This window comes from Hibiscus syriacus, unplaced genomic scaffold, assembly GCF_006381635.1.
Source record: "Hibiscus syriacus cultivar Baekdansim isolate YM2019G1 unplaced genomic scaffold, ASM638163v2 tig00116974_pilon, whole genome shotgun sequence".
Taxonomy (NCBI): domain Eukaryota; kingdom Viridiplantae; phylum Streptophyta; class Magnoliopsida; order Malvales; family Malvaceae; genus Hibiscus; species Hibiscus syriacus.
In genome coordinates, this window is record NW_024063498.1 from 587,275 (window position 1) to 604,756 (window position 17,482).

Sequence of the window (17,482 nt, forward strand, 5' to 3'; positions counted from 1 at the left end):
GGAAAAAGAAAAGCCCTGCCAGCCTGCATGTACCCAATTACTGTATGCCAATGGTGATTGCTGGAATTACTTCCAGATCAATCTATCTATTTTCCCGCGTTTTTCTGTTGGCTTTTACATCCGATAAAACATAGGAAGAGATAAAAAAAATGGAGCAATGGGTTCCGTTGTTCGACATTTTCATGAATAGCCCAACACCAGAAACCGAGGCATCTCTCTGGCTGCAACAAAATTTCAATGCGACAACAGCGTCATCATCAACAGCAACTCCAATCACTACAAGCTCTTTCCTCTCTTTGCTTACCAAACCCTGCAACCCGATTGTCAAAGACTCATCTTTTTCTTCAGCTACCACATCAAAAAGGTAAACCCATAAATTTTAAGCATTAAAGAGGATTTCTTTCTTCTTTTTTTATATTCTTTTATGAATTCTAGTGATCGATGAGTTGACCTCCTTTTTTTCATTTTTTTCCTTTTGTGCTTAAGGATTATGTTTATAGAGACTCTACCAGGTATGGTTCAGTCAAGAATATTGTCGTTTCTTGCTTTGGAGAATAAGAGGTTTAATGCGAAGGAGTTATCTAAGTTAGCACGTAATTTGTTGAGCGAAAGTCAAGGGCTTGATCTTTGGGTGAAGAAATCAGCACGGAACCTGCTCGATAGAATGTCTGAACCAAAATATGTTAACGAGTGGATTCCCGATTTTAGTCTGGACTCTCGTGAAGAAATAGTCGAAGAGTTCGAGTACTTGCCGGATTGGCTCAATGACATGGCTGCAGCTGATGATCCGCTTCTGTATTGGCTACCTTTATCCGGAGCTGATTTTTGTCCGAGGTTTTATAGCTCGGACAATGATGAGACATTGTTCAGTCAAGTTGAAGAAAACAAAGACAATGGTTTGAAGGAAGTCGAGGACAAGACGGAGGTGGTTAGCGCTCTGAATGTGTCTTTAGATCCTGAAATTGAAACTACGGCTGTTAGTTTGAGAGACAGGATTATAAACTTTGAGTCTACTTTCAAAGCTGTAGATTTAGCAAATGAAACTCGCCAACTTTGCTTGGACAAAGGAGTGAACCCTTTACAAGTTATGAGTTTGATCGAGCCTTGGAAAGCCGAGGATGAGACTGCGTCGGTGCTAATTTCTCATCTTTCGAGTGGGGATGAAGATGAGCTTGCTTGGCCAAGTCAGGTTCTCTGCTCAATCGTGCTTCCCAAGTTCTTGGTTCTAGCAGAGCCAGCTTCTCGCCTGCTACTGACTTCGACGATCAGGTATTGCAAGCTTCATCAGAGGGCTGCAGCACACGGGTTATTGCTTCCACTCGTATTGCGAAGAGAGGGTATCAATAACCCGATCTGTGACGTGATTACCAGGATCCTGAAGGAATGCCTGCACCCGGCTCACGTTTCCGCCTTCTGCCGGACACTTCTTTGCGGAGGAGAAGTGGAGAGGAGATTCATCTTGCTTCCATGTCACGAATCGCTCGTCTCAAACGAATTGGTATGGACAGATTCATTGTTTAACCTTTTACACAACATCTTAAATCATAATGTTCACTTAACTCAGGATTCTGTTGATCGTCTAGTGTACCGTGTTAGGGAAATGGCTGAAAGATTTTCCAAATCTTTAAAATTTGGGAATTTCGTGTTATGTTTGGTCACTAAATGTTCTTCGCTGCTCAAGTCGCATAAGAGCTTATTGACCGAAGCGGTTGAGTGCACCGATACCCTTGTTACAAAATCCATATTATTTAGAATAGCTAGCTTATAAATATTAGATCGAGTTTAATGAATTTTTTTAAGTTAATCGAGTTTATAAATACCATTTTGTCATTTTTTTTATATATAAATTTATAAAGGGATTTTACCATGAATTAAGGGCATGTGTTCTAAAATATTCTTTGGGGATATTGTTTAGTTAATTAAATATTAATTAAATGATTAAATTTTTTGGTAGATTAGACAATTAGAAAAGATCAACAAGAAATATTAATTAAATTATATAAACTCACCTTCGAGATAACCACTTGTTTCATATTACAAGAAACTACAAAATGAACCCACCAAATCTATATGCTACAATCTATGGTCTATATGAGCCAATAATATTTCCTAAATTTTTCTTAATTTAACCAACCCAACTCAAATCATGTTAGATCTATAATTATGCCATGTTTTATTTAACATGTGTCGTAATTGGTACGTGTTTTGGGCTACATATATGACATTATAGGTACATTGCTCATTTATTGAACATCTTTTAATAGGAATGTAAGATATGTTTCAACTGATGGTAAATAAATCAGTTTTTATTATTGGATTCTTTATTTTTTTTATCTTTAATTGGACGATATTCGAGTTTAGAATAAAAAATATTTGACTTTTATATATATATATATATATATATATATATGATGGGTGCAAGTATTACTCTAAAAATTAAATTGAATTTCAAATTGAATAAAGACTCTGACTCGAGTCGTTTCTAGGTGAATGAATATGTTTTTTTAGGTGGAATTTAGTCTATCGAAATCTGACTTGACAGAACTCATAATCATCCCTAACGGGAGGTAAAGATCTAGCTACGTAGAATCTCAGTTATTGGCTTGGCTTTTCTTCTGTATATTACTACACAATGCTTACAATTAACATAACGAGAGATATTATTTAGTGAGATTCCCAGGTAGAGAGGTCCCCTCCCTACCCTGTAATATAATTCAATGGTTTCCCATTTAGCAGCAAAATGGCAAATTTGAATGCCAATGATACTGCTCCAGACTGCTAATTTTAAGCTTGTGGACAAGCTTCATTTCCTTATCCTTAAAGAAGTCCAAAGTTGGGGAACTTCTCCTCGAGTCCCTCTACTATGAACATCTTAGCAAATAGGTCCTAAAAGAAATTGGAACCATCTCAAAGTTTATTTAATATAGAAATTAAATTGTGATGACGGTTCTGATGGAAATCATCTAAAATATAGGTAAAATACAATAGTATTAAACATTCGATTGTTCGTTAAATAGATAAACGAATGATACACATGTCAATCTTCTAGTCACATAATTATTTTGTTTTTGTTGCTGAAACTTTTCTTAAATTTGATTGAGTTGTCTCATATAATAATATCCATACATGCACGTGCAATTATGCTCCAACACCAACCCATGGTTTTGGCCCCACGTCCAATCACAACAAAATTGGAAGAATTTGTTTGCTCGATAATTATACTGTCTTAAATAATATTCGGGAAAAAAAATCAGAATCATATCAAAACTTTAAATGAAAGATAAAAAAAAATTAGTATTATTCTCAATTTTAAATCCTTTTTAGTGATATTAAATTTCTTATCGTGTAATTTAATTCATGATTATTTTTGGGATTTGATGAAAGATGGGGTTTTGTGTTCAAGAGAAGGGCTCAATAAGTGGCTGAATTGTCAATCCATGTCCCAAGCTCCAGGTATAGGACAAGATACACCTTGTCTTTCCCTGTGTATTAATTATCCACTTCATGTTCCATGAAAATACCTTTCATGAAAAAGCGCAGGCTCTTCAACATTTCCTCGTAACTTTGTAGAGATATTGTAGATAAAAGCACATATGGACCAGCTGTAAAGAGTGAAAAAAACCCAACAAATTTACACAATTTGCGTATAGATCATGTGATGCAAATGAAGAAAACTAGAGTGATTTTTTTGTGTTATTTCGTATCTTGGGACAAGAGAAAGGATTACTCATGAATATTGAGATGTAAATATTTAATTAGGACGATCAGATGGATTTCAATTCAATCTGGTTTGATAAAATCATTTTTTAATCAAATTTGAGTTTTTAAGTTAAATTTTATTGTCATAGTATTAAATCAGATTCGAATTAACCAACCATCCACCATATTAGCATCTCTATTCGTGATGAGTCTAATAATGCAAAAATTAATATCTTTTAAATCGATATAATTTTAGGTTAGAATTTTTAATGAAATTAAAAACGAATACGAGAAACTTTATTTCTCGATCTAATATATCTTAAGGTATATCGGAACCAAAATCAAAGATGGCGAGATTCCATTTTTTTATTTATTTTCCCTTAAAGGCACACCGCACACGAGCTTACACATTAATGTAATGCTAAAAGATAGGAGGCTAAAGGGCCTTTATCTTCAATGATCGTTTCACTTTGTTTCTTTTCCACAACTGTCGCTATTAACCCAGCTAGCACTTCGAAAATCGAAAGAAAATGGACAAAAGAGAGTTCGTGATATATATACGCATAAGGTTCTAGGAATTGATGTAACTGATATTATCATCGTAACATAAAATATATATATAAAAAAGATTTGCTATGGACTTTGAAAATGATACAAAATTTGATCGCCTTCCATTGAAGATGACTATGTACAAAAGATGCCTTAATTTGTTATCATATCAGTAATACATTGATGATGTATATATAAAACTCGGCACTTGCTGCTATTTCTGACTTTAAGCCCTTGAGATATTGTAATTATACTGAGTTTATGGACAACGAATGAAAGGAAGATTCTACTAATTATGATTAACAAAGGAAGGATTAATTAATTAACCACTGCTAATTTCTATAGTATTGTGTTCCTTTCATCTTTATCAAGTAACACTGATAGGTCTGATAAGCAGGGTTGTTCGGGATGACTTGTTTTCTTCCAAAGCCGGCCTCGGGGCGGCAAGCGTGAGCTCGAGATCAGGCACGCGCGTTCGGAGACTCGGAGTGTGCCGCATTTGATGTTCTAGTTTGTGAATCATCGTCCGACATATGTGAATGGAATCGAGGAACCGTGAGACTAGGAGGGGGCCCGACCATGCTACTGCTTCTAAACTGTCATGGACGGATAACCGGACGGAAAGATCCGCGTTGCGGATAACGTACCATGTCGAACAGGCTAGAACGTCGGTTCTTCTTGTTGAGAGTTGCCTGTCGGAGAAAATACTTTTGAGCATGACTTGCAACTTGGGTCGGAGTTTTTGTATTAACAAAGTTTCTAGAGATGCCTCTCCAGTCTCCTTTACCTAGCTTCTCAAGCCCTACTAGAAATATTCTGTGCTCCTCTTCCGTCCATGGAACTCCTGATTTTACATATCCAAACCATATATGAATATATATAAGCAACTGATAAGATATTGAAGAACTTTTATACGTACCCTTTTTCCTCTCGGGAGATCGGACCATGAGACCATCGGAAAGATAACCGAAAGATATTTTATCAGAATTTTCATCGACAGAAACTCGAGAAGAAGACAAAGGATAAGGCGATGCCGAGGAAGAAGGCAAGCAACTCATGGTGAAACTCTTCTTCATATAATTAGCAGCAGCAACAGACGAGGACGAAGAAGAAGGTATGTCGAGTTGCAGCTGAACACCAAAGAGCCTAATTCCGCCGCAGCCTCCGGCGCCGCCAGTAGTACCTCTGAAAGTGGTGCAGGTCCTCGAATTGTGGCCTATGTTCCCACAATGTGAGCACTTCCTGCCCATTTCCTTCCTGACAAAGCTTTACACCCGATTCTCAGACCAACCAACAACCAACAGATAACAAACTTAAAGAGAGAGAGAGAGGAATTTGAGCAAAAGAAGTGAGATGTTTGGTGAAATGTAATCCCGATGGATATAGAAGGTGGGTTTCATGAGAACGGGGGCATACCTAGTGGAGATGATTGGATGGACTTGTTTGGATATTTTTCTCCCAACTTGGGTTAAAAAAAAACAAATTATATTCTTTATTTTTATATTATATTATATTATACTTTATCATGTTCCTTAAAAGAAATTTATCATTGGTTTTACATGTTTAACGACAAAAAAATATGTTAATATATAATTAGCTTGTTGTGCTTCTCGAATATACTATATGATGTATATGCAGTGTGACAATCTCAAAATATATATAATATGTATAAACTACACCAAAGGTCCCAAAACTCTCATTTTTGTATTGAAAATGTCATTAAACTATAAATTAATATGGTTGTATCACTAAATTTTAATTTTACAACAATTATATCACTAGATTATTAATTAATAAACAATAGGATAACATGATCATTTGATGTTGACATAGTGTTGAATTATGCTAATATGAAAGTTAATTTTTTTTTTTTTAAATTTCACCACATCTTCTCTTTTGTTAATGTTAAGAGTTTTTTCACTTTAATTATCATAAAAAATCGTCACTCTTACATGTATTTTGTGATTATACTAGACATTAATGAAATCATCTCATCGTCCTTTATCAGTTCATATTTTCTAAAAATATTTTTAAAACTTGAGAAATTAACAGAAAAATCACCATCTTTTAGAGTTTTAAAACTTTATTGAACATAAAGATTTTGGGTGTGCGTTAAAAAATCTGAATGTGATAATCATCATTTTAAAAAGACAAACAACATAACTTAAAACTAGACTATTCGGCCAGTCATATGAGGATATCATATTATTAGCACATTGAACATTTAGATAATTTTGAGTGAATTTCATGAAAAATCAATATGAGGAGAAAAAAATAGTAGAATGTGAATATTTTAGAACCAATTTTAATACAAATTGATATTGGTGACAAACGATAGCCAATGATATTTTAAAAAATCCAATGCCTAAAATTAAAGAATTTTAAAATTTAGTGACAGTGTCAATATACAAATTAAAAGGTTTAACTATTAATATATCCATACAAGAACAATATTTGTTTAACCATGTCATCTCATTAACAAAAATTATCATCTTCGTAAATGCGTCGTTTATCACTTAACAATATAAGGATATAATTAAATTCAAAACTAAAATATAGTGTTACTATTATATTAATTTATAGGTCAGTGACATTTTCATTATATATTTTTTAATAATATTTAATATAGTTTACTCTAATATAATGATAATAATTTTGTTTCTTATTGCTGTCAAACAAAAAATAGTATCTATACACGTGGATACTGTTTATTTCTAAAACTAACAAAAAAATAAAAAATAAAATATGATGTTTGAAAGTTTGAGCTCGATCGACCATCAATATGTATTATAAATATATTATCAACAATTATTGATACTTGGACAAATATCTTCGCTAATATCATTTTTTAATATTAAAAATATTAAATTATTTTGGATGGTGATTAATTTAATAAAATACATAAATTTTAGGGGGGAAACTGTTATCATATCATATTATTTCCCCCCTTAAATTAACAGTCAAATTTAATGTTGAAATAATTAAAAATTTAAAACGAAAAGATATTATATACACGAGGAATTGTGCTTGAAATTTATGTTTAAATTATATTGATTATTAAATAAAATAAAAAAGTTCACATAATGAGAGATGATCATTGGTTCTAGGTTCAACGAATTTCTATTTGAACCAATCTTATAAAGTTGGTTTTTTTTTTATAAAAATATATATTTATGTTAGTAAATCAATTTTAACGTGAGATCAAATCAAATTTCAAATTAGGTAAAATCTTTTTGACTCCAAATCAAATGACAAATAAAAGAATACAATATTCGATCAGACGAAAATCTGATTCAATTCGACCCATACCAATACCTACACATAACATTACTACTCATAACCATGGATTGAAGGCAAACGCAATTAAGTAAATTTGTGCCTATTACTTGTGGATTATTACAATAATAACGATATAGATCAATAATTCTTTTGATGAAGTATAAATAATAACTTATCTAATACGATAGCATAAACCATTATATAATATTGGACAGATTTGTTACCCAACTACTACCACTTGTCAATTATATGGTATATTATTATATGATGATGGACCGAGTAGTTTTTTTAATGATATTATGTTAATGATGGGTAACATCCATAGGGCAAGTTGAGGAATTTATTAGTCCCATGGTAAACAACGCCAATTACATGTTTCCAAATACACTTATTTGGCATTTATCACAAAAGTGGAATCTCTCTTCGTAAAAGATATGAAAATATATAAATATATATTTAATCTTGTTTGACTAGAAACTAAATGACTTCTTAGGAAGTCCATAATGTTCTTAGGATAACTATGTGAGATGGGTGATATCAATTATTAATTTAATATGATTATATTACATATGATTGTATTTAAAAAAAATATGAGAAAAAATACGAAATACTTTTCTAGACTCTCATCATATATGTGACATTATTTCAACTATCACCGTTTAAAAAATTATATAATTGCAACCTTTTAATCGATAAATTGACCCTATCTCATCCGGTATCTTCATATTGTTTGTTGTACTCATGCCGAACACATACTCAGACACAGATATGAGGATATGATCCTCTAAATATATCAAATACTTGTTTTGGGGGGGGGGTCGAGTATACTCGTGTCGGACCGACACATCCGTATCCGACACTCACTCCCTGGTCTAGGTAACATAGGTTAAACCAATAGCAGCTTCAATCAAAATGTGAATGTGTGTATATCAGAGAACCACAAATCAAACCTTCATGAAAGAAGCTAAAGCTTCTTGGATTGGCTCATGAAAGCGCATGCTACAATTAGAATACAAAGCTCGGAAAGCTACAGTTGTCGTAAAGATCTGCATAAGCACACCGGAAAGTAAGTCCAACCGCACCGGTTCCGACGCAGTGATCGAACGTCGTAAACTACAAAGATGTCTAGCTGAAGGTGTCTCTCTAGATTAGATGCCATTAAAGACTATTTATAGGGCAAACGTATAGCTAGCAGTGAATAAAAGAATACAAATATATATACACAAACATGCAAAGGTCAAAGCTTAAATTGAAACTCACTCTGGCAATGCTTTCAAGAACGGCTCCATTGTCTGAATTTGCATATTCCACGACGATTTTCAGCGAAAGAATCACGGATGGACTGGAGCATGGAACATACAGCAGGAATGTTGCCCAAATCTTCATTAAGTTCCTAAAAAGTTGATATATAGCTTGAGTTTTTCGTAACATGAATCTATGTTCGTATTTGTCTGAGTTCATGTGGCAGAGAAAGATAGAGAGAGGTCATACCACTTCAGAGAGTCGCTCATCGAAACCCATAGAGTTTGTGTCACTAGGCATGAAAATTTTTCTATAAGCTGCTCTCAGACTTTTAATCTAAAACCTTGCACGAAAGAAAAAAAGAAGGTGATTTAAAAATCCAGAGAAAATGATATAAAATTAACCAGTAGAAGACTACAGTAACAAAATCGATCTTTTTACACTAAAGTCTTTCCTATCCTAGAGCAATTAATAAAACTAAACTGTTAAGCAATCAGAAAAAGATTTGGATTTTCCAACAACCTCTGCAACTTGGAATCCACAACGCCGAAGACCCTCCAAATTCAAACCACGAAGCTCAGCTCTATCTCCAGAAACCATCATGTACTTTGGGACATCTTGCGAAACCTTCATGCACGGAAATGAATATGGGAAACAGAGCTCAGTTCTTCAGAAAATGAAAAGGAATATCTAAAAGTCTTCAGCAATATGATCGAACTATCCTACAGGTGGATTGTGCAACTAAAAAATCATACCACAGATCCACCACCAAGGAAAGAAAATGAGCCAATATGACAAAACTGATGAACAATGGTTGCTCCTCCAGTGTGCACATAGTCCTACATTATAGCACTCAAATCATATTTTAAGCACAGACTTGTTGTCTACGAGATTGTCAGATAGATATACACAGGACGACTTCAACAAACATTAAGAAGCCTTACTTCCACGATGACATGTCCTGCCAGGAGAGTTGTATTAGCAAATATGTTATTGTTACCAATTTTGCAGTCATGCGCAACATGACAAGATCCCATGATAAGATTGTTATCGCCAATAACCTGATAAGATAGCTAGTTAGATAAGGGAATAAAACGTCCATATAATATACATGTTTCCGACTAGAGATATAAGAAAACAAATATGTGGTTATTTTACATTATTACTTACTGTTCTATCACATGCTTTTGAAGATCGGTGGATTGAAGTAAATTCTCTGATCTCATTGTTGTCCCCAATAACAAGAAAACATTCATCCCCTAACTAATAGCACAGAAGTATAACGGCAAGTGGTCATATCTTTCGAAAATATATAACACTTGAACCATACATGTAGGATGCTTCTAAGTTCTAACCGATGAAAAGCCAAATAAGATAAGTTACCTTGTATTTCATGTCTTGGCATTTGATTCCAACCACAGCATGATGCCCGACGATGTTATTGCATCCAATTACAGTACGCCCGGGAATATCATCACCGACAACCGCACCACTGCCTGATAAAGTTTAGTACTTGCATAAATTACAACATAAAACATGCATATTTCTAATAGAACCTCGCATACTAGGGAAAGGAAGACAACCAAAGTAAACTCACGTCATCAAAATGCAGTGGTTCCCCAATTCTGTATTTCCAAAAACATGGCTCGAAGGATGCAATCGACATCCATTTCCTAGCTTTGCAGAAGAACCAATTGTACAAAAAGGACCTACTGAAACACCCTGTGCCATCAATTTTGAAATTTTACTCATGAATACAAATAATTACAACGGTGTACAGCCAACAAAGAACTTAGCTTTAACAGTCAAAACAAATCATAGAGATTTCAGATACCCAAATACCAATACCTCTTAAGAGAAATAAAAAAGTTGAGTTCCAGATTAGTATAAAACAAAGCACCTGGCCAATCACAGCATTGGGATGAACAATTGCAGTTGGGTGTACAAAGCTCGTCGCCTCCTTTTTCTCCTTGAAAGCATCTGTTTCGACATTAGAGAGAGAATTAATCAGCTGTTCAATCTTCATAGTGTATGTATATATATATATATACATATGAAAGAGAGAAAGAGAAAAAAAAGGCTTACAGTTGAGAGTTGAAGAGAAGCGTTGCAAGGATAATGAGGTGAAGGAAGAGCTTAATGGCTTTCGAAACTTGAGCAGTGAATTCATAGATTGCCGCTCTCTGTGTTTGTCAATGGCTGATCTTTTCTCCGCCCTCTATTTGTTGTCTTCTTTCTTTTTCGTTTTTCTTCTTTACTAGAACTTTAACAGAGAGTTGAAAAGAGAGGAGCTTCAGGCTTCAGCCGCCACGACCGCGACGCTTCCAGCCTTGTAAAAGAGATTTGACTTGTCTTGTCTTCTTCATCCCAGATTTTTCTATCTGTTTGTATCGTACCACTACTCCCCGTTAATCTAGACCGTTCATTTATCCGACCCGATGCTCCATGTACGGATGGAGATACACTTCAATTTACTTTAAGAAAAAACAATAGGGTAAACTACGTCACCTATCTATTCTTATATTTATATTTTGATCTTTCCAAGTACTATTTTCTAAAGAGAAAATAATCTGATCAAAAATGTCTTATAATATACGAATTTAATTAATTTTTTTTTAGATTTGTCAAAATGACCAACAAATTCACAACGCGAATTCCAATTTCGCGTTGCGAATTTCCAAATTCGCAACGCGATAGTCAAATTCTCTACGCGAAAATCAAATTCGCAACACGATAGTCAAATTCGCAACGCGAAAGTCAAATTCGCAACTGAATTTCAAATTCGCAACGCGAATTTAATTTCGCAACAGGTTTTAGTTTCACAACACAAATGTTTTGGGCAGCAGCAACTCATAACCTAAATCTCTAAATCGCAACTCATTCCATCTACATCTATCACTCTCTCCGGCGACATCCGTTCCTATATCCAACGACATCATTCTCCATCTCTATTTTTTTTACATAATTTTATTTCTATATAATTTTTCAATGATTTCTCTCCCAAATTATCAACTATCAACTTAAAAAATGTATGTTTTTCTCTAAGTTAGTGATGATATCTAGTTTATAGCTCGTTTGTTTAATAAATTAATTTACAATTTTTAGAATGAAATCATCTAATGTTGATCATGTTTGGATAAATTTGTGTTTTGGAAGGTCATGGGAGAATGTTCATGGTGTTTTACAATATGTGCCTTTACCCATGAATCTTCAACTAAAACTGTCATTAAAAAAGTTAACTTATGAAACTCTAATGTTACGTGTTGCAAAGAAATTGAATTTAGAGCCTCTAAGTGGATTTAGGCTATTTTATCTGAGAAAAGGTAAAGTTTATTTGTTAACCGACAATGAAGATGTTGAACGATTCATTGCTTACATTAGTGTTTCGCAAGAAGATGATGTTACATTATATGTTGTTGAACCTAGAAGTAGTGAAGTTGGGTCAGTAGCGGGTAGTAATCAACTAAGTTCTTCAACCCAAAATTTAATGGTTCCACCACAATTTCATCAACAAGCAAATTTTGTTTTACCACATTTCCAATACCAAACACAATCTCAAAACACACAACCTTTTCCTAATCCAAATCCCAATCAACTTTCAGCACCAAATTCCGGTTTTCGTATTGACCAGTTAGACTATTATGAGCCAACAGAAAAAATTGTGATTATTAGTCAGTATTTGAAATTTGATCTTGGTCAATACCCGGACTTTGATCTTGGTCAATACTCGGATTTTGATGATGTGATGAAAGAAGAAACAGAACATGCATGTAATGATTTTGATATTGGTCAAAATCTGAATTTTGATGATGAAACAGCCGCTGCCGAGGAAGATGTTGTTGATGATAATGAGGAGAAAGTTACGACTGTGAATGAACATGTTGAACATCCATTCTGTAATTCATATAACCCTGAAGAAGAAGAAGAAGAAGAAGTCCCCGAAGAAAGGAAAAAGAAGAAAATGCCACGAGAGTATAACTGGAATATGTCAGAATTACTTCAGATACTGGAAGAAGAGTTGGTAAAGATATCAGTTGATTGTTACACAAAAGTTATTCGTATCAAGAAAGATGATTGTTTTGATATAAAAGAAAACTTGAAGATAGCTTTGTATACGAAATGTGTGGAAGATGGCTATCAACTAAGAGTTAACAAATCAAGCAAAAATCATTTCGAAACAAGGTGTATGATTGACAAAAACTGTATGTGGCGTATGATTGCTAAGAGGATAAAAGATTGCGAAATGTTTCAAGTTAGGACTTTTATTGATAAACATACATGTTCAAGAACCCAAGTTTTTCCTCACCATATACAGACAAACAAAAAGGTGTTGGGTGGTTTTCTAGCTGAGTTAATGTTTTTGAATGGAAGGGTATATCGGGGACATGAAATTATGACTGACATGAATGCTCGGTTCAAGATTAATATCTCATATTTTCAAGCTTGGAGAGCCAAATGTTATGCCTTGGAATTGTTGAAGGGATCACCAGAAGCATCGTTTGCCCAACTACCAGCTTATTGTCACAATTTAAAGCTGAAAAATCCTGGGTCGGTAACTCATATCAAAACAGATAGAGATGGAAGCTTTAAGTTGCTGTTTATCACCATTGGTGTTGCGGTTAGTAAATAATTATAATTTTGTTGACTCATTTTTGTTAGTTGCATGCATTTCACATTTAAATGATTATATTTCTTGTGTATATGATTTTGTAGATTCGTTCGTTTATTACTTGCATGCGCCCAGTTATTATAGTTGATGGAGCACATTTGAATGGTTGATACCTTGGAGTAAACTTATTAGCAGTAGCCATGGATGCTGACAATGGGATACTGCCAATAGCTTATGGGGTTGGCAAATCTGAAACCTCTGATTCATGGACATAGTTTATGGGGCATCTTAGGGATTGTATAGGTCCTATTAACAATCTGACAATCATATCCGATAGGGCAAACTCAATTGACAACGCTGTTAGAAGGTGTTTCCCATATACTTTTCATGGACTTTGTGGTGTTCATTTGTACAGAAATCTAAAATCAAGGTCTGCTGGTATGAAAAATCACAAATGGACATACTAGAATGCTGTAAAAGCTTATCGGGAAGTGGATTTTAATAAGCATATAAATTGTTTAAGACGTGTTTTGCCTCAATGTGCTCAAACACTAGAAGATGTCGGGTTTGAAAGATGGTCAAGAGTACATCAACTTGGAGCAAGATATGGTTTCATGACGTCTAATAGTGCATAATCAATCAACGCTCTAAGTCGTCATTCCCGGAAATTACCCATTACTATGTTAATGGAGTTTTTTCGAGCCTCTATTCAACAGTGATACTACAAGAAAAGAAACCATGCATGTATTATTTCTTTAAATTCGTAACTTATCATATATTTTACTAAGTATTATTTATTTAAATTTACAGGAACATTGGAACGTCGTGTTACACCATGGACTGAAAAAAAGATAACAAAACGTTATGTGAAGTCAATGTCCTGGAGAGTTGAACCATGTTCAAACACTTTGTTTGAAATATTAGATAATAATTTAAATGGACTTATCGATCTAAATGCAAAGACGTGTAGTTGTAAGAAATGGCAAACATCTGGTTATCCGTGTGGCCATGTTATAAAAGTTGCTCTTCATCTAAACCAAGATGATTCAAGCGCATACGCTATGGATTGCTACACTACAGAAGTATATCGACAGACTTATACCGAGATTGTCTACCCATGTCCACATCCTTCTGAGTGGGACATACCAGATGACTTACAAACAGTTTTGCCACCAGTCATGGACATCATGCTACCTGGCCGACCAAAAAATCACGATCGTATACCGTCTAAGGGTGAAGAGAAGAGGATATCGACATGTAGTCGGTGCAAGGAGAGTAGTCATACAAGGTTGACCTGTGGATCACCAGTGCCATCACAATCATCTTTTTCTCTACCAAAAAATGGATCCTCATCAAAATCCAAAGCTCATATGGTGCCAAGCAAAAGGAAATCAAAATCGCAATCAAAATCAAAATCCCAATCACAACCGGCTTCACCTTTTGGGACTTATTAACTTAGGTGATTTTTAAATGCAAACGTTGTATTATGTGTATTTTATGTGCGAATGCATACATTTTCAGTTAGACATTCATTAGTAACTTGAGTTTGAACATTTATATGATCTATTCAATTGTTATCATGTTGGGATTTTCTCTTGTGTTTGATTGCTTGGATAGTTGTTCTCTTGCTTCTTTAAGTGTCCTTAGCTTGTATTTATAGCTTGAAATGTGTTTGATGTTGTATATACCTTGATGTTGTATGCTACGATCAACGCAAAAGTCAAATTCGCAACACAAAAGTCAAATTCGCAACGCGAAATAAGCGTTGTGAATTTGACTATCGCGTAGCGAATTTGACTATCGCAACGCTTATTTCGCGTTGCGAATTTACCTTCAATAGGTCTTTTTTACCTTCAACATAATTCAGATTGAAAATTAAACAACAAATCAATTAAACAATGTTGTGGGTACATTATTTGAACATTGTTATGGGTACATTATTTGGAAAAATAATGTTCCGGACTTCGTTAGAAATAACCCTTTTTCATCGGATTAATTTCGTTTTTGTGGGTACTTTATTTGAACATTGTTATGTATAAATTTGTTGTGTATGTATGTTTTGGTTTGATTATATTGTATGTATATTTTCATTCAGATGAGATGGGTTGTGTATAACAAAACAATCTATCTCTTCCATGTGAGTACTTTATTCCAACCATGTGGCAAGTGTGACAACCCCATCAACTCACAACTCAGCTTTGAACTCAATCAATATTGTCTTTTAGCTTGATGGTTCATAAAGCATGTTACTTGAACAATATGAATCAATTATGCAATTTCCATGTTCAATTTAACACTGCATTTCAAATTCATTTCATATGTAATTGGAGTTTGAATTTAAATTTCAATTTGAGTTTGAATTTCAATATAAATTTCGACTCCACTATAAATATTAGCCCAAGCCAATATGCATGTTATCATTGATTATTCCTAATTTCCATTGTTTTTTTTCAACTTTAAACGTGAGGGAAATCCCGACCATCGTATTTTTTGGTCAACTTTAAAGCGTCAGAAACGTTTTGGGCGTATGATCTGTGTGGTATACGAGAAATGCAATAAATGGCAACTAAAAATCCCGATAATTGAGGGCTATAACTTGTAATAATAACAAAAATAATAAGTCCGAAATCCTTCTGAGTACCACCCAAATCATAAGTCCGAAATGCTTCCGATGCTCATCAAAATCCAAAGCTCATATGGTGCCAAGCAAAAGGAAATCAAAATCTATAACTTGAGTTTGAACATTGATATGATCTGTTCAGTTGTTATCATGTTGGGATTTTCTCTTGTTTAATTTTTTGGATAGTTGTTCTCTTGCTTCTTCAAGTGTCCTTAGCTTGTATTTATAGCTTGGAATGTGTTTGATGTTGTATATACCTTGATGTTGTATGTTGCGATCAACACGAAAGTCAAATTCGCAAACCGAAAATCGCGTTGCGAATTTGATTTTCGCAACGCTTATTTCGCGTTGTGAATTTGACTTCGCGTTGTGAATTTAACTTTCGCATTGTGAATTTGTACCTTCAACATGTCTTTTTTGCCTTCAAACATAATGCAGATTGAATTTTTTAGAAACAACAAATCAACTTTTACAAATCAATTAAACAAGCAAAAAAATAATTCTTATTTACAAATCAAATTAAACAAATCAACTTTTACAAATCAATTAATCAAAAAATAAATATTATTTCTTCATCAATTGTAACAAATCAACTTTCAATGTAAAATTCAATTGTTTACAAAGAAAAAAAGTGTACCCCAGACTGTTGTTTATGCACAAATATATTTCACGCAGCTCACTTCAGGATTAACCTGCAGAAACCAAACATTTGCTCAAACAACACTTTCTACACATCTAAAACCAACAAACAACAAATTACTGAATTCTAGGTACTTAACCAAATATTTTCAAACCAATTTAAGAGTACTGAATTCAAACTTACCAATTGTTTATGTACAACTTTCAGCACGCGGATGCAGGTAGGCAGTGTCTCGTATATATCGATCTGGCCATATAATGTCGAAACCACAAGCCTACTGCAGCTCTATCTCTATCTGTAGGAGGTAAATATTGTATACTTCTTGTCGCCAAACGTTCCAAGCACAAGCATACGAGATGACCACAATTTCCTCTGGCTCCCTGCATTTGTTGTGGTACAGTCTCGTATCTGATCATTATAATTTTGAACTTCTTTGGCTTATTGTTTCCAGATTTTGTCCAATAATCAATCGCATTCAAATAATTAGCCAAATGATCGCTCCATCTCTTTGTAATAATATCTCTCAAATCAGACAATGGTATGTAATTCAACATGCTGTCATATACCACTGTCTTCAGGGATGGGAGTTGAAGCTCGACGAGAAGCCAATGACGATGTTCCAAAACAGGGATAAACACCTGCAATCATAAATAATTGCGCACATCAAATAAAATTTATGAAAACCTTTAAAATATTCAAAAAATAAATATTAACCTTATCGACCTCCCACCACGCAGGATAAAGTTTAGCTTTTCCATTAGCCAACTTATATGAAGCATCTCTCTGATCTTTCAAGTGAGCTGCGTGAAAAGACGTCGGCATAATAGTCTATCGAATACCTCTT

At 34.1% G+C, this 17,482-nt stretch overlaps 3 protein-coding genes across 3 annotated transcripts; 1 reads left to right on the forward strand and 2 right to left on the reverse strand.

Moving 5' to 3' along the window:
• Positions 1-149: 149 nt before the first annotated feature.
• On the forward strand, positions 150-1,776 carry LOC120192312. The gene is made up of 2 exons (XM_039195104.1): positions 150-364; positions 487-1,776. The coding sequence occupies exons 1-2, from the start codon at positions 150-152 to the stop codon at positions 1,766-1,768; spliced, it is 1,497 nt and encodes a 498-aa protein (XP_039051035.1). The 3' UTR covers positions 1,769-1,776.
• A 2,745-nt stretch (positions 1,777-4,521) lies between these two features.
• On the reverse strand, positions 4,522-5,670 carry LOC120192302 (transcription factor MYBS3-like). The gene is made up of 3 exons (XM_039195090.1): positions 5,168-5,670; positions 4,896-5,092; positions 4,522-4,844 (listed from the first exon to the last, which is right to left on the reverse strand). The coding sequence occupies exons 1-3, from the start codon at positions 5,496-5,498 to the stop codon at positions 4,710-4,712; spliced, it is 663 nt and encodes a 220-aa protein (XP_039051021.1). The 5' UTR covers positions 5,499-5,670; the 3' UTR covers positions 4,522-4,709.
• Positions 5,671-8,228: 2,558 nt separating this feature from the next.
• Positions 8,229-11,124, reverse strand: LOC120192270 (probable acyl-[acyl-carrier-protein]--UDP-N-acetylglucosamine O-acyltransferase, mitochondrial). Its single transcript, XM_039195066.1, has 12 exons — positions 10,855-11,124; positions 10,670-10,749; positions 10,367-10,491; positions 10,153-10,261; positions 9,940-10,032; positions 9,714-9,830; positions 9,525-9,608; positions 9,292-9,396; positions 9,019-9,105; positions 8,788-8,920; positions 8,539-8,573; positions 8,229-8,464 (listed from the first exon to the last, which is right to left on the reverse strand). The coding sequence occupies exons 1-10, from the start codon at positions 10,937-10,939 to the stop codon at positions 8,801-8,803; spliced, it is 1,005 nt and encodes a 334-aa protein (XP_039050997.1). The 5' UTR covers positions 10,940-11,124; the 3' UTR covers positions 8,229-8,464; positions 8,539-8,573; positions 8,788-8,800.
• Positions 11,125-17,482: the final 6,358 nt, after the last annotated feature.